The 24,919-nt window shown below is 46.3% G+C and overlaps 1 protein-coding gene across 1 annotated transcript in view; it reads right to left on the reverse strand.

Moving 5' to 3' along the window:
• RPTOR (regulatory associated protein of MTOR complex 1) overlaps positions 1-24,919 on the reverse strand; it is a 425,447-nt gene that overhangs the window by 215,548 nt on the left and 184,980 nt on the right. The window contains exon 5 of the mRNA XM_050764125.1: positions 22,076-22,222. Coding sequence (XP_050620082.1) covers positions 22,076-22,222 — 147 coding nt within the window. The remainder of the gene's footprint in view (positions 1-22,075; positions 22,223-24,919) is intronic.

Below are 24,919 nucleotides of genomic sequence, written 5' to 3' on the forward strand. Positions count from 1 at the left end.
GACTGTAAGCCTGGAAAACTGGCCGTCTCATTCCCAACGCCCTTCTGATGGCACAGCCTGGTTACGTCTCAGTCAACTCTGTTTTCTTTCCGGTTTTCCTCTTTGCAGGCCCCTACTTACCCTAGGATTGTATCAGTGTCCACCAGGTCTTTCATGGTGTCTTATGGTTTATTTATTATTATTATTATTATTATTATTATTATTTTTGAGATGGAGTCTCGCTCTGTCGCCCAGGCTGGAGTGCAGTGGCCGGATCTCAGCTCACTGCAAGCTCCTCTTCCCGGGTTCACCCCATTCTCCTGCCTCAGCCTCCCGAGTAGCTGGGACTACAGGTGCCTGCCACCACGCCCAGCTAATTTTTTGTATTTTTAGTAGAGAAGGGGTTTCACCGTGTTAGCCAGGATGGTCTTGATTTCCTGACCTCGTGATCCGCCCGCCTCGGCCTCCCAAAGTGCTGGGATTACAGGCGTGAGCCACCGCGCCTGGCCCCTTATGGTTTATTTTAAATGTTCAATCTTTAATCCATCCTAACCTTATTTTGTTGTGTTTAATGACATAGGAAGATGTTCAGGTTATGTGACGTGAACTCCATCACCCACAAAAAAGCAAAGCACAAAATGTGAGTCTGAGTAGGCTGACTAAAGCGACCTATCAGAAGAGACTGGAAAACAGACAGAGCGAGTGAGTAAGCACGCGTCCCCGAGTGGAGCGAACGCGCATCCCCGAGTGGGGGATTAGGGAGGGTTTATTTTCTCCCATCTTCATCGGATTTCTCTAAATGTTCTACAAACAAATGTGCAATAATTTTGTAAATGACGAGTTAATGTGTGCAGCACACCAACATGGCACATGTATACGTATGTAACAAATCTGCACGTTGTGCACGTGTACCCTAGAACTTAAAGTATAATAAAAAATTTTTTAAAAAATTTTGTTATCAGGGAGAAAGGTGGGGTGTTTTTTAAATTGAAAACTTAATCTCTCTTTAAAGTAGGGATAGGAACGCCGGTTGATATTTATTTCAATGAGACTTTGGTCATGTAAAACTACCATATGTGAAGCTGATATCACGGTGCCATTTTAGGAAGAAAGGCACTGAGTGAATTGTTGTTTACTACTAAAATGCACAGAAAATTTCACTTTTTACCAAATGAAATCTAATTGAAAGTGTAACTCTTCTTTCTTTTTAAATAATGCATTACATTCAAAGGTTTAAAAAATGACAGGGCTGTCTGATACATGAGTTTGCTACACTGCGAAGGATAAGCAGGTGGGTTCCTCTTTTACCAAAAAACCACAGCACTCGGCAAAACACAGGATCCTCATACTACCAAGTACAATTATTCCAGCATTGAGATTGTGACCCTGTCCCTGGCTACCCACATTGCCTGTATGTGGCCATATCGGTAATCCACAAGAGGTTTTGCTGTTGTTTTCAGAAATAATGAAGTTCACAAGAATTCCTGGCATTTTGGCCAGTAAAATTTAATAAGCGTAACACACGAGGGATTATGTACACACACTGCTCTCCCTGCTCCTGGAAATGACTGACAAGAGCTGGACAGTATCAGAACCAGTTCTGCCAAGTAGGATGCTTTCAGCTGGGGGTGTCCTCAGACACCGTGGGCTGCATGCAGGGCCCACCTGCTGGAAGGGAGGCCCCATGGGCCCTGGGAGAGCTCCGCTCGCAAAGCCCCTCCAGCGGCATCATCGAGGCTGGTCCTTTGTTGCAGGGAGAGGGGAGAGGAGAAAGGGTCGCAGGAAACAAAGGGATAGAAAGAGACAGGGAACAGACAAAACAAGAACACACCACAGGCTGTGGAGACGGAATCTGCATTGCCTTCACTTCGGTTACCCTGAAATGTGATGCCTGGGCGTATCATGTAGATAGCTAAAGGAATGAAAACATAAAACCCCAAAAATGCTGATCATGCAGGGCCACATGGCTTGCAGAACTCCTTCATTCACGTGTCTACAAATACCTATTATTCAGCTGTAATGGAAAGCATTCTGCTGTAGGGCCCAATCTCATCTGCCCATCTAGGCCGGAGACGTGGAACAACGAGGTACCCAACGAGGCTTCAGACCGAGAGCACCTCCTGCTAATGTGGGGTCGTGGATCAAGCGGTCAGCACGAGGCTGGAGCATCACATGACAGAGACTGGTCATCCCAGATCCAGGGCCTGGACACTGTTTGTGACTTACACAATTCCTAGGGCTTGTTTTGTGAACACCACAGGGACAAGATCACTTTTCTGTTTACTCAGACTGTGGCAGGCCTCCATGAAGAAGAGGCGCTGTTATAAATGAATATTGTAAGTGACGATGAATATGAGGTGGGGGTGAGATGTATCCAGAACACATGGCTTTTAATCACCGAGGGCTACGATGTGCTTCACGGCTTGATGGGGAGAGAATGTGTCTGTGTCTGCGTTTTTGCTCCTTCCTTGCTCCTTCCTTTTAGTCACGAAGTTCTTAGTATTTGTCGCAGCTCTTTCACATATATTATTGCATCTGCTTTTTACCATCCCCATGAGGTTTCAGCTCCATGTTAAAAGAGCTTTGCCGATGAGGACACAGAGGGCCCAAGGATGACACGGACTGCCCTGCAGCTGGGCCAGCACATGTGTCCAGAGTGCCGGGCACTGCCCCTGATTTTAGGGGCACCATTATCCCATCTGGATCCTCCTGAATCTCCACCAAACACCTACGACGCCAACATGAAAGCTGCCGAGCCTTCTCCAGACAGCACTCCCAGTGCTTTTGGAATGAAATACACACAGAGGTGCATTCACTCACAGCCACCTCGCACAGCGGTGATGGTACAGAATGCACTGTCATCTGACTCTGGCGAAGTTTGTTTTCAACATCTCAAATTTCTCAAATGGAAGGTACTAACGACTGCTAGTTTTATTAATAACCCATTCTACCACAGGAACATTAAACCCAGAGTACAAATCAAATTCTCATATACTTAATAATATAAACTTTTCAATAAAATCTGCAATTTCTAGAGGAATGAGGTTTTTTTTATGACAGTAAATTACATGTAGCATAAAATTTGCCAGGCTAACTGTTTTAAATGTACAGTTCAGCGACGTTAGGTATATTTACAAGCTGCGTAACAATCACCAAGCATCACCAAGGAGTGGGTGTTTTTTAAAGAAGAGGGAAGAGGGAAGGGAAAATCACGTTTAAAACCATTTCCTGGGCTCTTGGCTCTAGGCTCTATAAGCTAAAACAGCATCAGCGATGCAACCTGCTCTACACAGAAAATTAGTTTCCAGGTCTGCTGTGACAGGCCCACTAAGCCAGATGATGGGTCCAGGCACGATGTGGACCTGCACCTATTCAGACCCGCATCACAAAAGGCGGATGGGATGGGTGAGAGCGGCCATGTGAGCCTGGTGCTGGGAGGGCACGGGAAGGCTGTGAGGAAGTGCTGGCTCCTGTGCTTGATGGAAACACACTCTCCCCGGCCTCCGGAAAGGGGCTGGGAGGGAGGAGAGGGGGAGGCATCTGGGGCAGACCTCCGCGGAGTGAAGCGCACAGTCCTGAACTGTGGAAGGCGCCATTTGCGATGTCTGTCTGGGACTGCTGGCAGACTTGTGTTATTTTAATCAGCACCACTACCACTGGCCCTGTAAGAATGGCTGGCAGAGGATTAAAAAGGAAACAACTTTAAGTGGGAGGAAATGGCCCTTTATGCAAAAACTAAGTTCAATATTCCTATTTTCCTTTTCAAAGGGATATGTATATAGCAGAAATAGAGCAAAAAATACCAGTGTGGTTTACTAGTTTTAGCTTTTCTTTTTATAGAACCAGGTGTGGTGGCTCACATCTGTAATCCTAGCACTTTGGGAGGCTGAGGTGGGAGGATCACCTGAATCTAGGAGTTCAAGATCAGCGTGGGCAAGATGGAAAGACTCCCATCACTCCAAATTTTTTTTTAATTAGCTGGGTGTGGTGGTGCACGCCTGTAGTCCCAGCTTCTCAAGAGGCTGAGGTGGGAGGACTGCTTGAGCTCAGGAGTTTGAGACCAGCCTGGGCAAGATGGCAAGATATCTGTCTCTACAAAAAAGTTGTTTAAAATTAGCCTGGTGTAGTGGTGCGTGCCTGTAGTCCCAGCTACTCAGGAGGCTGAGGTGGGAGGATCCCTTGGGCTCAGAAGTTCAAGATGGCAGTGAGCTGTGGTGGCACCACTGCACTCCAGCCTGGGTGACAGAGCAAAGCCATCTCTAAAAACAAACCAAAAACAGCCCCCCTATATGAAAAGCTTTTCTTTTTGTTAAGTTGCTTCTATGTTAAATTTACTGTCTAACCATTACTGAGAAGTGAGCAACAGGTCCTTCCACCACAACCTCTAAACAAACACTACAGTCCCTCCATCCAACAGGTCCTCCCGCCACAACCTCTAAACAAACACTACAGTCCCTCCATCCAACAGGTCCTCCCGCCACAACCTCTAAACAAACACTGCAGTCCCTCCATCCAACAGGTCCTCCCGCCACAACCTCTAAACAAACACTGCAGTCCCTCCATCCAACAGGTCCTCCCGCCACAACGTCTAAACAAACACTGCAGTCCCTCCATCCAACAGGTCCTCCCGCCACAGCCTCTAAACAAACACTGCAGTCCCTCCATCCAACAGGTCCTCCCGCCACAGCCTCTAAACAAACACTGCAGTCCCTCCATCCAACAGGTCCTCCCGCCACAGCCTCTAAACAAACACTGCAGTCCCTCCATCCAACAGGTCCTCCCGCCACAGCCTCTAAACAAACACTGCAGTCCCTCCATCCAACAGGTCCTCCCGCCACAGCCTCTAAACAAACGCTGCAGTCCCTCCATCCAACAGGTCCTCCCGCCACAGCCTCTAAACAAACGCTGCAGTCCCTCCATCCAACAGGTCCTCCCGCCACAGCCTCTAAACAAACGCTACAGTCCCTCCATCCAACAGGCCCTCCCGCCACAGCCTCTAAACAAACGCTGCAGTCCCTCCATCCAACAGGTCCTCCCGCCACAACCTCTAAACAAACACTGCAGTCTTTCCATCCAACAGGTCCTCCCGCCACAGCCTCTAAACACTGCAGCCCCTCCAGTGCTGCCAACCATTTGTGCCAAGCTTCTGAAATATAACACTGTTCCTACCAACACCACCTTTCTTTCAAGTCAGCACTAGAACACAGGAAGGCACGGGGTGGTGGGGCGAGTGTCCAGTGTGCAGGAGCCACATGAGAACTCAGCAGGTTTGAAGGGGACTTCCTTAGGGACCAAGAAGTCTGTGTCTTGTCTGGTGGAGAGGCAAAGCTCCCGTGGTCCAGACGCTGCTGGGCTTGCGTCTGCTGTGCCTATCTCAGTCTGCACCCTGAGATGCACGGGCGCTTGGCCTAATGCCTCCTGAAGCACACCAGACACTGGAAACATTCTGTGGTTGCCAAGTGAGCAGTCGGACAGGTAGATGTAGAAAGAGCTTTATTGCAAAAATGTCTACTAGAAACTCCACTTCCCGATTCAGTGTGATCACTGACAGAAACCCCACCTACTTAAGAAGCCCCCCAAAGCACATTGATGTATAGACAAGACGTCATGCCCTTTCACTGCAGAGGTTCCAAGAGCAGGTGACAGGCAATGACAGTGCTCCACTCACCTGGTACCTGTCCGCCAGGCCCAGGAGGAAGCATGCTGAATTCCTTCTTTCCCACCACACTACTGGGTGCATGGAAGAGTTCTTTGCTTTAGGGGTATTAGAACCAGTAATACATATATTACATATATGTGTGTGTGTGTGTATATATATATACACACTTTTTTTTTTTGAGAGGGAGTCTTGCTTTGTCGCCTAGGCTAGAGTGCAGCGGCACAATCTCGGCTCACTGCAACCTCCACCTCTGGGTTCAAGCGATTTGCCTGCCTCAGCCTCCTGAGTAGCTGGGATCACAGGTGCGTGCCACCACACCCGGCTAATTTTTGTATTTTAGTAGAGACAGGTTTCGCCATGTTGGCCAGGCTGGTCTCGAATTCCTGACCTCAAGTGAGTCGCCTGCCTCAGCCTCCCAAAGTTCTGGGGTTACAGGCCTGAGCCACTGCGCCTGGCCAAAACCAATAGCATTTCTAAAAAACATCCTGATATTCAAGCCAAAGCGTTCTGCCAATGAACATTCTTCTAAGGGTGGCTAACCCAAGGAAAAAAAAAAAACTATTTGAACAGATGAGTTATTTCCTATACATTGTTTTGGTTTTGCATTTATCTAAGATATTGACCCTGTAACTGAAACGATCTTTCAGAAGCAGGCCTGCGTGTAAGGCTGAGTACTTGGGATCGGCCAAGCTTGTGAACAGTGCCCAGGCCTAAAAGTGACCAGTTCCAGCCCGGAGCCACGGTTTTCCTGAAGAGCAAGCCCAGGCTGAAGTGCACCCAAAGGGGTTTCTCCTGGGGAACCCGGGGACTCAAACACAAGAAAGATTCTCATCTTTAAATGCTCTCCAGAGTCTTCCGGAGGATTTGGGAAGGTCCAGAAAAGTCTTGCGATGCGATACACAGCACAGATCCAAAAAAGACATCTGCTGCATCGTCCCCACGTGTGGGTAACGTGGAGTCAGTGCACGCGCAGTTCACGAAGCAAGCGGGCAGCTCACCCCAGGCCTGCCATTCACTCCCTGCAGAAAGCACTGCTGTGGGGGCAGTGGGGACCACCTGCATGGCACTTTGTGTTTTTTTTTTTTTTTGAGATGGAGTTTTGCTCTTGTCGCCCAGGCTGGAGTGCAATGGCATGATCTCAGCTCACTGCAACCTCCACCACCCGGGTTCAAGCGATTCTCCTGCCTCTCAAGTAGCTGGGATTACAGGCATGAGCCACCACATCAGGCTAATTTTGTATTTTTAGTAGAGACTGGGTTTCACCAATGTTGACCAGGCTGGTCTCAAACTCCCAACCTCAGGTGATCCGCCCACCTCGGCCTCCCAAAGAGCTGGGATTACAGGCATGAGCCACCGCGCCCGGCCTCACATTTTCTAAATAAAACATTAACACTGGGCTGCTTCTTTCCCTTCTCAAATCCATATAAGAGGCATCCTTTTTTTTTTTTTTTTCTTTTCTTTTCTTTTTTCTTTTTTTTTGAGACAGAGTCTCGCTCTGCCGCCCAGGCTGGAGTGCGGTGGCCGGATCTCAGCTCACTGCAAGCTCCGCCTCCCGGGTTCACGCCATTCTCCTGCCTCAGCTTCCCGAGCAGCTGGGACTACAGGCGCCCGCCACCTCGCCCGGCTAGTTTTTTGTATTTTTTAGTAGAGACGGGGTTTCACCGTGTTAGCCAGGATGGTCTCGATCTCCTGACCTAGTGATCCGCCCGTCTCGGCCTCCCAAAGTGCTGGGATTACAGGCTTGAGCCACCGCGCCCGGCCCAAGAGGCGTCTTTATAATGAGCTACGGTACTAATAACTCCAGAGGAGTCTTTACCAAGTATTTTCTGAAAATAACACCTCCTCAGTAACACTTTTAGTTCTGCCTTAAAGTAACTTTTATTCTCAATTCAACAATACCTAATTACAATGGCCATCTTTGCAAAGTTCAAAGAAAGGCTGAGGCTGCTAAAGGAGTCAGTGTATTACTTATCCAACTCTATTAATAGTCAAAGATATTAATGTGGCATCTCTCATGTGACACACAGTGTACCAAAAACAGCAGATGCAAAGCAGAAGTCATATTTTTAATATAGCATTGATATAATTATGTATATCAAATATTAGATTTTAATTTAAAAACCAAGTTGTGCCTATTGCTGGCAACTATCACATCCAGGCTGAGAGAGCAGAAGGAGCTCCTTCTGGTGGATGAAGACTTCCAAGGACGTGGAGAAGCCTCAAGCCTGCCCTTCCAAGCCCAGCTAGAGCCCCTTCATAACAACAGTTTGTCACAATTACCCTGAGTTTCCCCCAAATGAAGCATGCATTATTTCAAAGTCACTTAGCTATTAGCAACTCAACAGCTTCTAAATGCTCTGTGATCATTCTAAAACTCTGTGAAGATGGTCAACTAGAAATTACGCTAATATCTCTTATAGTCGACTAAAGGAGATACTGGAAATTCTGCACCCTCTCTGTCAACAAGAGATTTTCAGGAGGAAGGCTTAGCTGACCAGTGGCAGGAGGGGGAGAAAGAGCTAACTCATGGCATATTCTTCGGGTAGTCTCTAGCAGAGGTGGCTAGTAGCCAGGACTGTGCTAGCAGCCAGGGCTCTGATGGTAACCAGGGCTGTGTTAGTAGCCAGGGCTGTGCCAGTAACCAGGGCTGTGCTAATAGCCAGGGCTGTGCCCCCAACCCTTGCTGCCAAGGGCAAAGTAGCAAAGTGAGTTATAAAAGCAGCATCTGGGTTTAAAGTACTACTGGCTTTATGATTTGTTCCATGATTTCTAGCCCACGCAGACACCTTTCCCAAAAACTGATGACCTCTTCCAGACCTGGCAATGCCCGGCACTCCGGGCACACTGCTGGAGCTCCTTACACAAGTGGATCACGTGTCCTAGCCTCTCCTCCTGCCTCTGTCACTGACATGCCTTTCCTACCTGTCTTATGCTGCCAACTTCTTATGTTCTACAGCTCAGGTCAGACATCTCCTTCTGGCCACCCTCGGTCCTTGCGGCTTCTTCTCTGCATGGCAGAACCTGTAAGAGGGCTCTGCCCCCTGCCAGATGGGTGCTTTCACCCCCGGAAACATTTCGTTCATCATCAGCTGCTGTGTTTCTGCTTACTTAACTCTAATGAACTGAGTCATAAGAGAGAGAGCCTTGGCTAATTTCAGGAGAGAGACAGGAAGACAGGAAGGGTTCCAATTCTGTTAACAAGGAGGAGAGGGAAAGCTGGAGAAACTAGGAAGAGCTGAGCAGAAAGTGGGTGTTATTCCCAGCGCGCAAAGGACAATCTAATAAGGCCGGATCCAGACACACGTACTCACTCCACCTTCCAAAACAAACACCAATTAGAAAGGAACGTATGTGAAGCACTAGGAATGTGCTGCGGCATGGCACCAAAAGCAGTATGTGCATGTGTGTGTATGTGTTTAGGTGTATACATGTATATACATGTGTATGTATGTATGTGAGTATATAGGACTCCGTGTGTATATAGGTGAATGTGTAGATGTGCACGTCTGTCTGTATGAGCATGTACCTGTGTATATATGTGTGCATGTGTGTATATGTCCATGTTTCTGTGTGCATGTATATGTGTGTATATTTATGTATGTATAGGTGGGCATGTATATATGTGTATAAGTGTGTGTGTGTATATGCGCATGTATGTGTGCATGTGTCTGTGCACGTGTGCATGTCTATGTGTGTGCATGCATGTATATGTGTGTGTGTGTCTCTGTGTATACAACTGTATGTGTATGTGCATGTGTGTACATGTATATGTGTGGACATGTATGTGTGTATGTGTGTACAATGTGCACACATGTGTGTGGCATCTATGCATGTCTATATGCATATATGTCTGTGTGTACATATATGTAAATGTGCATATACGTGTACATGTGTGCATATGTTGTCTACATGCATGTGTATGTGTACATGCCTGTATGTGCATGTGCTTATATACGTGTGTGTATGTGTGTGTACCTGCTCCTCCTGTACTCGATTGTGCTGTGTGTCTTCACCCTTCCTCCAAACCTGGCCTCTGTGCGCATGTGCTGCCATCCCTCTGCGAAATGACCACCGTCCACGCTCCTCCTCCAGCCAGCTCCTCCCCTCGTGTACTGGATCCTGTTCCCTTCACACCTACTTAAGGGCCACCCTCATGAGCTCTCTCTCCCTCCCACACATCAGCTTTTCCCTCTCTGCCAGGTTACTCCCATTAGCACAAACACATGCTCTCATAACGTCCATGTAAAGAAAACAAACCACCCTCAGGAGCTTCCACACGGCATCGCCCACCCTCGCTTGGATAGTTTAGAATCACATGAGAGCCCACCACCCTGCGCTGAAACTGCTTTTGTTAAGTCCAGCTATGGCCCTGTGTCCACAAACGCAACAGTCCATCCTCAGTCCTCATCGTGTGAGCCGCTCAGCAGCACAGCAATCAGCGAACGGTCCCTACTTCTAGAAGGCTTTCCTGAGGCTTTTCCTGACTTCCTGAGGCCATGAGTCCTGGTTTCCCTCCAACTCCCCGGCTACTTCTCTGGTCTGGTCTGTCAGTGCCTCTCCATTTACCAGACTCTACACACACCACCGAGCACAGGCCTCGACCGGCCTCTCCTCTCCAGCCACACGAACCACATGGGGGCTCGTCACCACCCCGTGGCTTCAGTTATTGTCTGTTCCAGGATGACATCGACCACCTTCTGATGCATTCTCAGGAAAGTACAGCCAGGGTTTGTCCACTTGTGTGCTGCTGTATGCCCTGTCAACCTTCCTAATTTACAGGAGATGCTGAACAAACATCTCTGATGGGACCTCACACCCCACACTGCCTGAGCAGAGCTCTTGTGTCCTACACCCCAAGACCTCCATCCAACCTCCAGCCTCATGGTCCTCCTGGCTCAGGAGACAGCCGCTCCATTCCACCCAGGCCAAAAACACTGGCGTTGCCTTTAACTTCTTTTGCTTGCGTCCTCCATCTAATCTTCATCCTTCACTTGTGCAAATCACTCATCCTTCACAATGAACCCCTGATGCAAACATTTGCCTTGCCAACATCTACCACCTTAGTCCAAGCACTGCCACCGCCTGCCACGGCCTCCTGCACTGCCCTCCACCTGGATGGCTCCCACACCAGCACCACCCTCCACTCGGAGCCCCCACACCAGCACCACCCTCCACTCGGAGGCCCCACACTGCCAGGGAGGAGACTTGTTAGACTGCTCATTAGCCAAGCCAGCAGGGGTCAGCTGAGTGCCTAGCATGGGCCAAGCGCTATTCTACAGTGCACGCCCCTCTCCTGCTGGGTCACGGGCTAACCTTCAGTTTCACATCTTGAGAACCTTGCCAGACTATTTTCTGAAGCACCGTACCATTTTACATTCCCACCAGCAGTGTGCAAGGATTCCAATCTCTCAACATCCTCACCAACACTTGTTATTACCCATCTGTTTCATTGCTGCCACCCTAGTGGCATGAAGTAGCACCTCACTGTAGTTTTGATTTGCATTTCCCTGATAATCAGTGATGTCTTTTTCTTGTCTTATTGCACTGGCTAGAACCTCCAGTACTTCTATTGAATAACAGTGATAAGAATGGATATCCTTGCCTTGCTTCCAATCTTAAGGGGGAAATATTCAATCTTTTACCGGTAAGTAAAAGGACGGCTGTAGGTTTTTACAGATTTTTTTAAAAAATCTAATTGAAGTTCTTCTCTATTCTTAGTTTACTGCAAGTTTTTTTTTTCTCTCTCTCATGAATAAGTGTTGCGTTTTGTTGAAAGAGTTTTCTGCATCATTTGATAGGATCATATGATTTTTCATCTTTAGTCTGTTGGTACAAAGTACATTAATTTTTAAACACTAAGCTAGACTTCTACAGCTGTAAAAAATTCCCACTAAGTCACAGTATATAATTCCTTTTATAAATTGCTAGAACTGATTTGCTATTATTGTGTTTGAGGATTTCGGCATCTAAGTTTGTGACAGATATTGGTTTGCTGTTCTTTATTTTCTTTGTGAACGGTGTGTCTGGTTTTGGCATTAGGATAATAATAGCCTCATAAAATGAATTGAAATGTGTTCCCAACCCTTCTATCTTCTGGAAGTGCTTGTTCTTTTTAAATGTTTGGCAACAGTCTCCAGTGAAATCATGTATGCCTGGAGATTTATGTTTCAGACAATTAGAATCAAACAACAAATTCAATTTCTTTCATGATTCTAGGATTATTCAGATTATCTAATGCTGAACAGATAATACTCAGAACAGTCAATTAGTTGAATTTTGGTAGCTGGGGATTTTCGAGGAATTGGTCTGTTTCCTCTAAGTTGCTGAATTTAAGAGTGTAAAGTTCATTATTCTTTGAATGGCTGCAGGATCTATAGAGATTTTCCCACCTCCCTCTTGATTCTATTTTGTTAGTATTGCTAGGAATGTATCCATTTTATTGATTTTTTCTGAGAATCAGCTTTTGATATTTCTCCATTGTTTTTCTGTTTTCAATTTCAATGATTTCTGCTCTTTATCATTTCCTTTCTTCTGACTGTTTTCGGTTACTCTTCCAATATCTTGAGGCAGGAATTTATATTAATAATTTGAAATCTTTCCTCTTTTCTAACATAAGCATTTTAGTGCTATAAATTTCTCTTTCAATACTGCTTTATCTGCATCCTATAAATACAGATATGTTGTATATTCTATTTTCATCTAATTCTATGTATTTTTTTAAAATTTCCCTTGAGGTTTCTGATCCATTATTTAGAAATACGTTGTTTAATTTTTTTCATAGATTTTTCTCTTGTGTTTATTGACATGTAGTTGATTCTCTTGGGGTTAAAGAACACATTCTGTGTTGTTTAAAACTTGTTGAGGTTTATTTTATGACCGAACTTGATGAATGTTCCACGGACATTGGAAAAATGTGTGTATTGGCTGCTGTTGGATGGAGTGTTTTGTAAATCCCACGGTGATACTTACGGCTGACATTTCAACACGGGTGATCACTTCATCTTCAAGAAAAGATGGTCTAACTTCTTCTTTTCTGATCTCTACGCCTGTTTCCTGCCCTTGCCTTCTGAGCAAACAGGCTTATCGTGTGATGCTGCAGAGGACGGGTGAGAATGAACACCTCTTCCGTGTTTCTGACCTCAGTGTTCAGTGAAAGCACTTACTTCCCATTTGCCCCTCTCCTCTCATGAGGCTCCACCTTCAGCCAGAAACTCCACTGCCTTGTGCCACCAGGATCCCTTGTGAAAGACATCTGCCTCAGTGTCGGGGCAGGGTGAGCCCCCTCGGCCTCAGTGTTGGGTGCAGAAGTGTTCCTGCGACAGCAAGCAGGGCCAGGCAGATGGATCCTGCTGGGATCACAGTGCCCCATTCTACATCTCATAGTGCTGGCCATCATCTGTGATCAGAATATCAAGCAATTTCAGATAATACTTTTAAATAGATGAAATTAGGGGGAAAAAAAAAGGTTAAACTCCAAGAATTTGGGGAAAGCTCCCAGTTTTGTGACAAGTGCAAATAGTATATTATATTCATGAATTAAGGCTAATCAAGTTTTCTTTGTTTCTTGTCACATTTCACACAAATCAATTAAAGATCAAATATATTTAATGCATCACAGATACATCTAAAGAAGACAACTAAAGGTAGTTTATTCAAATATGTATTTATCAAGTCAAATCTACAGATCCTTCCTGAGCATCAATTTAACATGAGGCATTCCTGACAGGTTTACATAACAGATGTAAAGTAAGCTGACAACAATAGAAGAGAGGCTACAAGACAACGCATAATTGTCAAGGCCGCTGTGTAGGAGATTGCTGTATCAGGTCAGTCCAGGAAGATTTCAGGCTCGGGAAAGCATTTGTGAAGAAAGAACTTCAGTTGCACTCTGGAAGTTGTCTGTGCTAATGATACGCTTTGCTGTGTCTGTGAATTTCATTTAAGATCATCAGCGGTAAAGGTTCTTAAATCTTTATGCAGAGAAATCACTTTTCTTTTTACTGAAGCCTCCAAATTCTAGGACTGGGAGTTGTAAAAGGTGCCAACAGAAAAGACCTTTATCTCCCCATGCAAACCACAGAAAGGGATGGTGCATGAGCACAGAGAAGCAGCAAAAGCTTTGGTGGTCACATTTAGCTCAGCTGTGCAGACTGAAGATGGATGAAACGGCACAAATGTCCCACCAACCGTGAGACGTCACACAAACCAAAGGCGAGGGTGTCCACAGCCCGAGGCCTGCCAGGTACATGGGACCTGGCTGGGTAGCTCCTGCTGCCTGCTCCCTGCAGGGCTGCCCTCCCAGCACCCACTGGCAGGCGTGGACCTCATCTTCTCTGGGCCTGTGTTTCCCCCCACTTTTCCTGTGACCTATTTCCTTTCTGATTGGGAAGTCAGCTTACCAGTCCACTCCAAGCGCCAGCCCTGCCCCACTATCCTCTTAACCTCTCACAGTGGCTTCATTCTTCCCAGCGGTGCTTTGGGGATGGTCGTTCTGTGGATTCCAATTAAAGGGGTTTCTACTGTATGTTTTGGATGAACTCCCCTTCTGCCATAGACAGTGGAAATGGCAGCATTTCTGCTAAATGAAAAATGCTTCTCTTCAGTTGTTGTGGTGGTGGTGGTGGTGATGGAGTATGTGAGTGTGTGTGTGTGTGTGTGTGTGTGTGTGTGAGAGAGAGAGAGAGACAGAGAGAGAAAGAATGAATATATGTGCTTCAACTACATTACACATCTCTTAACACCAGGGAGCAGATATTCTAATGTTTTGAAAACCTTCACAAGTATGGGTTCTTACAGCTTACTATAAATAAACCATAAGGTATGTAAACTGACTTTGGCCAACTTTTGTTAAAAAGAAGAATTGAAAGTGTCTAGAATGCATGCAGAGAAGGGAAGTGGGAAGGCGGCCCCTGTGCCCAAGCCTGGAATGGTGTGGGCTGGAAGGCATGGGTTACCTGAAGACCTGCCATCAGGACAGCCAACGTCTCACCTGCGTGCCTGAAGCCAGGGGTCCTGCAATGATCCTCCACCACCACCCTCCCCAGAAAGCACTCAGGGTGGTGGTGGAGTTTTTTTCCTCTAAAGAGAGTTACTGACGTATCTGGGGAAAATTAAAGGCAGCTAGTATGGTCGTTTAGAGCCCAGAGAAATAAAGACCTCAGCGTGGGGGCGTCAGTGAGTCCCCAGAGCAGCAGACAGCGTCCCCTACTTCCCATCGAGCAAAGCCCTCTGGCCAACGCTTCCTGACACAGACCCGCAGTGATGGGCAGCTTCTCTTCATTCTTACATATGAGAAACAATAAAATCATCACACACCTCTAAGTATGAGAGAGAATAATCAAAATTAACCAAAGGAAAAAAAAATTATGCTGGAGGAAACAGAGATAACTTAGAAAAGAGGAAAGCATCTTTTTAAAACCTAAAAATTAGTATCACTTGACACTTAATACAGTTGTGACATAACAGACGACAGCTCGTGTCCCTATTGCCTACAAACGACCAACTATGAGATTACAGGGGAAGCACTTATGAAAATCACTGTTTGAAAGAGAAACACAGGCGAGCCTGAGCTCCCGTGGAATTGGCACTGCAGATCCCTCCTCTGAATCACAGATGCCATGACAACGGCAAGTCTGTGGAGAAGATTTGCAAACTCACACACACAAATTCCAATTTAGGAAACGGTGATCAAGAAACACACCTGTTGAGAGGTACCCAAAGAACTAACTGATGGTATTCAGCAATCACTACAATCACAACCTTCAGCCTGAGAATTGCCTTTTGCTGCAGGATTCCATGCCAGGCATGCAGTGTGCCCATCTACAGGAGTAGCAAAGGAATGACAAAGATTTCAGAACATGAGTACCTTAGTTCTGTGAGACACGCATTTAATATTTTTGAGGAAACTTGAAGATTCTAGACGTTAGTCATTTTTGGAAGAATTACAATATTTATTTGACATAAAATTTAGTTACGGGGATCAATGCAGGAAGCCAATGTATCATCTATCGGTTTTCACATTGGTGGGGGGGTGGGGGGGGCGGCAGTTAAGTCACTGCAGCTTCAAGGATGCTGCGGACCCAAGCAAGCTTCTCGCCGTGGCAGTGAGTGACCGTTTGACAGGTTTCTGTGCTTTGGGAGTGTACTGCCAGAGGTGGCTGGACTGGACCACACAATCGTGTTTAGAGGCACCACACAAACATGATTTACTCGGAAGCATCCTGAGAAAAGCCTTGTAGAGTATGGGGGAAGAGTGGAGAAGTGAATTGTGCCCGTGATCCACGGGCTGAACTTTTTTTTTTTTTTTTTTTTTTTTAAAGAGATGGGGGTCTCACGCTATTGCCTGGGCTGAAGTGCAATGGCACAATCACGGCTCCCTGCAGCCTCCAACTCTGAGCTCAAGTGACCCTTCCACCTTGGTCTCCAGAGTAGCTGGGATGACACGTGCACGTCACTACAGCTGGCTAACTTTTGTATTTTTTGTAGAGATGGGGTTTTGCTATGCTGCCCAGGCTGGTCTTGAACTCCTGGACTCAAGCCATCTGCCCACCTCGGCCTTCCAAAGTGCTGGGATTACAGGCATGAGCCACTGCACCAGCCAGGGCTGAACTTTCACACAAGACTCTTCTGACACACAGCAATCTGTTCTCCAGAAGTCATTCTCAGGCTATTTTCATGGCTCCCTCCCACCAAGAACTTGCCTATGCTCCAGTCCCAAACCAAATGAAGATGGCTACATGCAGAACAAGACTTACTGGAGCAGTCAAGCCTATGCTGTCCCAGCAGAAGAAAGGCATTATTGTCTTTACCACCAACCGAATTCGCTACTGGCCCCCCATTAGAAAGAAGAGAAACTCACCTAGATTTCACTCCGGGCTTGACTGCCGTCTTCAGTGATGGTGAGTTGTGACTGCCCTTGAGAAATATCCACTAGAAGAAACTGATGGACAAGACTTCATGGGCTCTGTTTCCAAGAGCATCTGTGTCTTTTTTTTTTTTTTTTTTTTTGAGACGGGGTCTCGCTCTGTCACCCAGGCTGGAGTGCAGTGGCCGGATCTCAGCTCACTGCAAGCTCCGCCTCCCGGGTTCCCGCCATTCTCCTGCCTCAGCCTCCCGAGTAGCTGGGACTACAGGCACCCGCCACCTCGCCCGGCTAGTTTTTTATATTTTTTAGTAGAGACGGGGTTTCACCGTGTTAGCCAGGATGGTCTCGATCTCCCGACCTCGTGATCCGCCCATCTCGGCCTCCCAAAGTGCTGGGATTACAGGCTTGAGCCACCGCGCCCGGCCGAGCATCTGTGTCTTTCAGACTTCACCTTCCTTTCTAGTTTATAGGCTAAGGATTTAGTATCCAAGATAAAAGTTGTTACAAAAACATTTGAATTCTTTTTTCTCTCTAACTCAGTCAATACATATACTGTGTACGATGACTATAAATATTCCTCTTATGGCATTTATCTGGATGGAGGTGGCAGACTTATCAAGAAATCTACTCATCCACTGCAAATAGTAATAATGCTACCATTGGAAGACTGAAAATTGCCTCACATTCGATATCTACACTATGGATAATGGATGTAGTTAGAATGATGACATTACCCAGGCAATGTGGCTGATGGTCCTCATCGGATCATCTCACAGACACCCCTAAGTCCACTCCCTTTAGCCACCCCTCAACCACAGCTGGGGTGCTGCGTGACCTGGCTCTGGCCAACTTCGTCTAAACCGAAGTCGGCTTGTTGCAGTCATCCCTCAATATCCCTAGGGTATTGGTTCCTAGACCCCCCCAGATGCCAAAATCTGCCAACACACAGATAAAAAATGGTGTGGTGCTTGCATGTAACCTACACACAGACTTTGGTGTACTTCAAATCATCTCTAGATTACCTATAACATCTACTACAATGTGAATGCTGTAAACACAGTTGTTACACTGTACTGTTTAGGGAATAATGGTGAGAAAAAGTGTACATGTTCAGTACAGTGCAATATTTTTTTTTCTGAATGTCTTGGAGCCACAGTTAGTTGACTCCAAGGATGTGGAAGCCACAGACACAGAGGGTGGGCTGTTCTTTCCTTATAAAAGAGACAGCTGTGGCCAGCACTGCCCCTTCCCCATTTTCTCTTGCCTCCCAAGCAGATGGAACACCTGCAGATGTGGTGGGCATATTGCAACCATGAGGATAAGCCAGCCGGCCAAGGATGCCTAGTCTCCAGGGGCACTGCTGAAAAGTCAATCATTTGCCTCAGAGACCTTATTAGTGAAAAAGACAAACTGCTATTTGTCTAAAACCCAGTAATGAGATTTTTCATTACTTCCACTGCTTCAAATATGGACGGTCTCAGACTGCCAAACATCCTTTCTTAGGGTGGTGCTTGAGGATTTCTTCTAGGAGAACAACGGAGAAGATCGAGAGGGGAAGTAGTGGGATCTAGACACAGGGCTGGATCCCGGAGAGTTACAAAGGGGAGCCAGCTGACGCTGGGGAGGAGGCCACAGGCACCATCGGCTGAGCGAGGCAGGAGAGCTTGGAAGACACGAGGGGAGAGGGCGCCTTCTGTGCTCTGCCGCTCTCCTTACGGATCTATCAGTGGTGGAAGTGGTAACGGTAGATAATTCAAGAAGAAAATAGGAAATGTCCAGGAAAAGCAAGCAAACAAACAAAAACAGTTATAAAAATGGAGATCACAGTACTCTACTCTATTTAGCCACTAAGTGAGCAATATTTATGTGGCCATAATCAGGTAACAAGGTTTAATGCTTGTCTTCCTATAGAATCAATCTCCACTCAAGCACAGAGGTGTTAATCGTGGTCAGAGAACGACAGACAATCGCAAAAAGTGCAGATAACAGAAGCTGTTAAAAAAAAAAAAAAAAAAAGGCCGGGCGCGGTGGCTCAAGCCTGTAATCCCAGCACTTTGGGAGGCCGAGACGGGCGGATCACGAGGTCAGGAGATCGAGACCATCCTGGCTAATACGGTGAAACCCCGTCTCTACTAAAAATACAAAAAACTAGCCGGGCGAGGTGGCGGGCGCCTGTGGTCCCAGCTACTCGGGAGGCTGAGGCAGGAGAATGGCAGGAACCTGGGAGGCGGAGCTTGCAGTGAGCTGAGGTCCGGCCACTGCACTCCAGCCCTGCGACAGAGCGAGACTCCGTCTCAAAAAAAAAAAAAAAAAAAAAAAAAAAAAAAAAAAAAAAAAAAGGGAGAAGAAAGTACAAGGAAGCTAAGAGCCTTGAAAATGGAATAAATGACCCATTACTGATAAAACCAGAAATATAAGCATAAGGATATTATTTAAAACCGCAAAGGTTACAAAGTATAGAGACACCCAACAGAGGGAATAAGAGAGAAAGCAAGAAGGTGTCGTGAGTGACGCAGCCTCTTCAATCTAGAATTTTCTCTTTAGAATTCACTATTGAATACAAACAACACATAGGAATTTAAACCAGCATGTAATCTACATGGAATCGACTTCTTTGCTAACAGGCTTCCACATCGTTTCTCCATTCTTTAAACAGGACTTAATGGCAGCTCTGTTCTTGGTTTGTACCCTAAGAGAAAGCCCACAGATAACCTCAAATCGACGAATCAAGAAGCAGTGGTCTCAGCATGTCATCTACAGAGAAGGAGACACCCATCGGAAGAACTAGAAATGGAAACAGGGAAAGGAGGTGCCTTTGGTCACAGATTCTCAGCAGAGAAAGTGTGGGGCCGGGAACTATTTTATTCATCATAAACCTTCTGTATTATTTTTCAAACCATGGCATATGCTAATTTGGTAAAAATAAATATTTATAAAAGAAGACTGAAAGCGGAGAGACTTGAATAGTATCCTTAATTTTTAAATTACAAAGAAATATGACACAATGACAAATAGAAGCGGGATTACTGAGTGACGGAGACACCGTTTTCTGGCTCTGATGGTCTGATGTGTGTGCAACACTGTATCTGTGCTTTGATGAAGTTGTCTTCTACTCTAGCTACGGCACTCCTGAGAGAGAAGCACACAATAAATAAACCTCCTGGTCCCAGGACAAGCACTGTGCCACTAAGAATATGAAAGCTGATCATCATCTCTTAACATTTATGTCACTCATGTTTGTGTTAATGTTTATTATTTGGAGGCTTTCTGGTTCAAATAACCATTTTCTTGCATTACATTTAATCAATTCTTTAACACTAGAACAAATCATTCACCTGTCAATTTCTTTCAGCTCACACAATAAAAGTATTAAAACATATTGTAAATTTACAAAGAATTTGACCAGCTGTAAAGAGGCAAAAAATATTTTAAAAGAAAAACCCTAACAGGCTGCACAGGACTGCTGTTTCTCCAGCAGATAGTAAAATGACTAAATGAACATTAAGATATTAGTTAGGAGCTAATTTTACCATTTTAATTTCCACTGTTTATGTAAGAGACCAAGTGAACAATAACCAATAATAGTAAGTGTAATAGAAACACACAAGACTGATCTACATTGTAATTAAAGTACGAAGATAAAAATCAGAGCTAATTAAAGACATACGGTATCGCATTGCCTTGCCATCTATTTGCCAACTCAGTTAACATATTTTTCATCTGATCTCTTTCGTGTGGAATGAGTCAATTAAACATTTTTTTTTTCCCTAAAAAAAGATGCATGGGAATCTTTTCTGTTACACTTGATGAAATGAACAGTGTCTTAGGCTGATTAATCCCTGGCAACATACAGTGAGCACACACGGTACTGCCGGAGCACATGCTCAGAGCGCTGGGATGCAAACATTTGATATTATGCATGAGCTGGAGGTGCTGGTCTTCTGCTGAAAGGGGAGCGGGTCTCCATTTAACATGTTTTAATTAACTAAGGCTGATGGATTGGTCTTTCCCTTAGCCACTCTACAGCCCATAAATCTGGTGAACTCAGGAAGGATTCTGTGGCATTTTTATTTACATATTATAAATGTAAAAATCTGCCTCTTTTTTTTTTTGTAATATTTATTACTTGATGCAAGGAAAAATAAGTTACCCCTCAATGCTTTGAGTTCCTTAATGCTTATTAGATAACCTATCCCCTGGGTAAACCAAGATGAAATGCCTAAAAGCAAGGGAAAAAATTTGATCATACAAACCTTGATCTTTCTTTCCCTCATCACAGAAAACAAACGTGTTGCATGTGGACCCTTTTTCATGGACAAAGCACATTATACTTATCACTCTTTTGCAGTGTCTCACATAAAGACTTAACAAATATAAAATATTCAACTCTATACACATTAACATGAAAGTCTACCAAACAGAATTTCAAATTTTGTTGCCGATTGTTTCAGCACTTTCCTCTGATGAAATGTGAAAACATAATACATTAAAATGGAATATACTCAAAAAGGCTTGAGGAAACATACTCAAGACCATTTTTGCTCCTAAATTGAGAATTTCTTATACTGCAACCAGTCAGAACTCATGACCCCCTTGAGGCTGCAAAATGTTTCATTCTGACACTCTTGTGCAGGCCACAAGATGGAGGCCTCTTAATTGAAACTGCCTCTTCAATTTGTCCTAAGAATTCACTGTTTAATTCAAACATCAAATATTAATTAAAACAACTAAGCAAAACGTCTCTTCATTATCAGAGCGGTGCAGAAGCTCTCCGCTTTTTGAAGTGGGAGCTACCAATGGCAGCTGTTTTCGTTTGTTTTCTATCATTTTAGCTTAGTGGTTGTCGCGGATTTTTTTTTTTTAACACAACAGAAAAAGAAACTTGGGCAGTAACAAAGGCACTGGTGGAAGTGAAGACCGTGGAACTGAAGCTGTGGGTCCACGTCTCCTAAAATAAACGTATCTGCTTTATTTTCACATTTATCTTGGAGGCAGAGACTGTTGGGGCACAAATCAACCCTATTAATGTTATCAATTGATGTTTGGATTAAAAACGACATTGAGTAAAATGAGATGTAAAAATAAGCCTGTAAGTTTGTACTGGGCTGGGCACAGTGGCTCAAGCCTGTAATCCCAGAACTCTGCAGGCTGAGGCACATGCATTGCTTGAGCTCAGGAGTTTGAAACCAGCCTGAGAAACATGGCGAAACCCCACCTCTACAAAAACTACAAAAATTAGCTAGGCATGGCGGCATGGCGTGTGCACCTGTAGTCTCAACCTCTCGGAAGGCTGAGAAGGGAAGATTGCTTGGGCTCAGGTGACAGACGCTGCAGTGCCCAGAGATGGTACCACCGCACTCCCGCCTGGGCTGTAACAGAACATGTTTCAAAAATAAAAGTGTGCTGAGTGCCTCGCTAGCTCCCGGTATTGAATATGCCATCCTGCCCTTGGCATTCTGAGCCCTGTTCCATTCTGAGAATGTCCAACACCTCCCAACCTCCCCACCCAAACCCCACCCCCAGGGAAAACAAAAGCAAACCCAGCACCGCTCTCCGAGCACCAGAGCGCTCACCTCCAGCTCCTGCTCCCGCTGTAGTGCGAACTGCTTGAAGGACTTGACGATCAAGCCAGCGTTGGAGCAGTCATAGACGAAGATCGACGGGCTGCCCATCCATGTCTGCAGGTCATATATGGACAGAGGGATGTACTGCGTGTAGTTCTAGAAAACACACAAAGTGCGCTCGTTACATGTGCATCTCGGGAATATGGGCTGCTGGTGAGTACTGCACGTCACAAAAGGCACACACATTGAGCCTGGTTGCTGGAGAGACGCTGAGTTAGCCTTTATACAAAACGATAAAAACAGCAAACCAGCCAGGTGCAGTGGCTCACACCTGTAATCCCAGCACTTTGGGAGGCTGAGGCGGGCGGATCACCTGAGGTCAGGAGTTCGAGACCAGCCTGACCAACATGGTGAAACCCACTCTACAAAAAATACAAAATTAGCCAGACGTGGTGAAGGGCGCCTGTAAACCCAGCCACTTGGGAAGCTGAGGCAGGAGAATCACTTGAACCCAGGAGGCGGAGGTTACAGTGAGCCAAGATTACACCATTGTACTCCAGCCTGGGCGACAGAGCGAGACTCAGTCTCCAAAAACAAAAACCAAAACCAAAACGATCAAACTGAACTTCTCCACATCTCCTCAGATGCTGCTTTACTCCAGTAGTGCCCGCACCAGGTGGCTGCCAAAGTCATCATCCCGAGCCCCAAGCTCCTCCACAGCTGCCACTGGGTTCAGCTTCTGGTCAACTCCTTAAACTTGTCTCAGTTGCCACTGCGGGGCCTCCCTGCATGAACCCCACAGCCCAGTTCCCACCGTGGGACCTCCCTCCATGGACCCACAGCTGTCTCAGTTCCCACCGTGGGACCTCCCTCCATGGACTCCACAGCTGCCTCAGTTCCCACCACGGGGCCTCCCTCCATGGACCCACAGCTGTCTCAGTTCCCACCTCGGGATCTCCCTCCATAGGTCTCACAGCTGTCTCAGTTCCCACCATGGGACCTCCCTCCATAGGTCTCACAGCTATCTCAGTTCCCACTGTGGGGCCTCCCTCCATGGATCCACAGCTGTCTCAGTCCCCACCATGGGACCTCCCTCCATGGGTCTCACAGCTGTCTGAGTTCCCACCGCGGGGCCTCCCTCCATGGGTCTCACAGCTGTCTCAGTTCCCACCGCAGGGCCTCCCTCCATATATCCACAGCTGTCTCAGTTCTCACCGTGGGGCCTCCCTCCATGAATCCACAGCTGCCTCAGTTTCCACCACAGGGCCTCCCTCCATGGATCTCACAGCTGTCTCAGTTCCCATCATGGGTCCTCCCTCCATGGGTCTCACAGCTGTCTCAGTTCCCACTGTGGGCCCTCCCTCCATGAATCCACAGCTGCCTCAGTTTCCACCACAAGGCCTCCCTCCATGGATCTCACGGCTGTCTCACTTCCCACCATGGGACCTCCCTCCATAGGTCTCACAGCTGTCTCAGTTCCCACCATGGGACCTCCCTCCATAGGTCTCACAGCTGTCTCAGTTCCCACTGTGGGGCCTCCCTCCATATATCCACAGCTGCCTCACACATGTGCTCATCACTCCATGTCTCCATTTGTGCTTTTACTCTGTCTCATCTCTGTGTTTATATAACACAACACACACCTCATTTACAAGGGAGGGGAGCTCTGAAGAGTTGGTCGGGTCCTCCAATTTGCATGCCACTGTCCCTTTAATTTCAGAGAGGCCCATAAGCACTTTGTCACTGAGATGACTTTTGAAAGATCATACTTAAGGGGTATAAGTGGGTTTGGCTGTATAAATGTATTTCAATCGCAGAACAATAACCTACTAACACTAATCCGCTAAGTGAAACATTTTTCCGAACACACTGTACTGTTCAGCCCTTGAACAGACACTAGTGATTCTGTAAATGCAGAGAAGAATGTTCTCATCTCACCTAAGAAACACTTACAATCCGCACACAAAGCTAACACTTTTAAGGAATTCTCCACAGAACACATTCATTATTTACCTTTCCTTGGACATCAAGAGTGTGAGTAGTGAAGCTGTGGCAGAAATCAAATTCCCAGAAATCGGCAAAAATCAAACTCCCAGCAAAAGTGAGCTTGTTTCTTAGCAGCTAAGCCACACATCCTGCCGCTGGCACTGCCTGGATTGTTCATAACTCAAGAGGAAAGGGACAGAAGGCCAGAAGATCAAGCAAAGCCTGGGGAAGTATAGCATGGAGGCAGCCTGCAGAAGCTTTGTCCGTGCACAGCAAAGAAGCAGACAAAAGTTACATTTCAGACATAAGCTATATCTCAGACCTAAGTCATATCTCAGACGTGATGAGGCAGGATACCAACAGCCCAGGTGTGTGCGGGGTGTGTGGAGACACGTGCATCATGGGCAGGACCCCACTCTACCAAAAATGTTGTTAAACTGTCTGCATTGGCCGGGCGCGGTGGCTCACGCCTGTAATCCCAGCACTTTGGGAGGCCGAGGCGGGCGGATCACAAGGTCAGGAGATCGAGACCACGGTGAAACCCCGTTTCTACTAAAAATACAAAAAATTAGCCGGGCGCGGTGGCGGGCGCCTGTAGTCCCAGCTACTCAGGAGGCTGAGGCAGGAGAATGGCGGGAACCCGGGAGGCGGAGCTTGCAGTGAGCCGAGATTGCGCCACTGCACTCCAGCCTGGGCGACAGAGCGAGACTCCGTCTCAAAAAAAAAAAAAAAAAACTGTCTGCGTTTGGTGGACTGCTTATAATCACTGCACTATAACAGAACACCTGGAAATGCTCTCTGTAAATAAACCCACTGAAGGATTTGAGAGATGTCAGTTCTTGCCTAATGAATCCAAACAGTCAGTGC

This window comes from Macaca thibetana, chromosome 16 (assembly GCF_024542745.1).
Source record: "Macaca thibetana thibetana isolate TM-01 chromosome 16, ASM2454274v1, whole genome shotgun sequence".
Taxonomy (NCBI): domain Eukaryota; kingdom Metazoa; phylum Chordata; class Mammalia; order Primates; family Cercopithecidae; genus Macaca; species Macaca thibetana.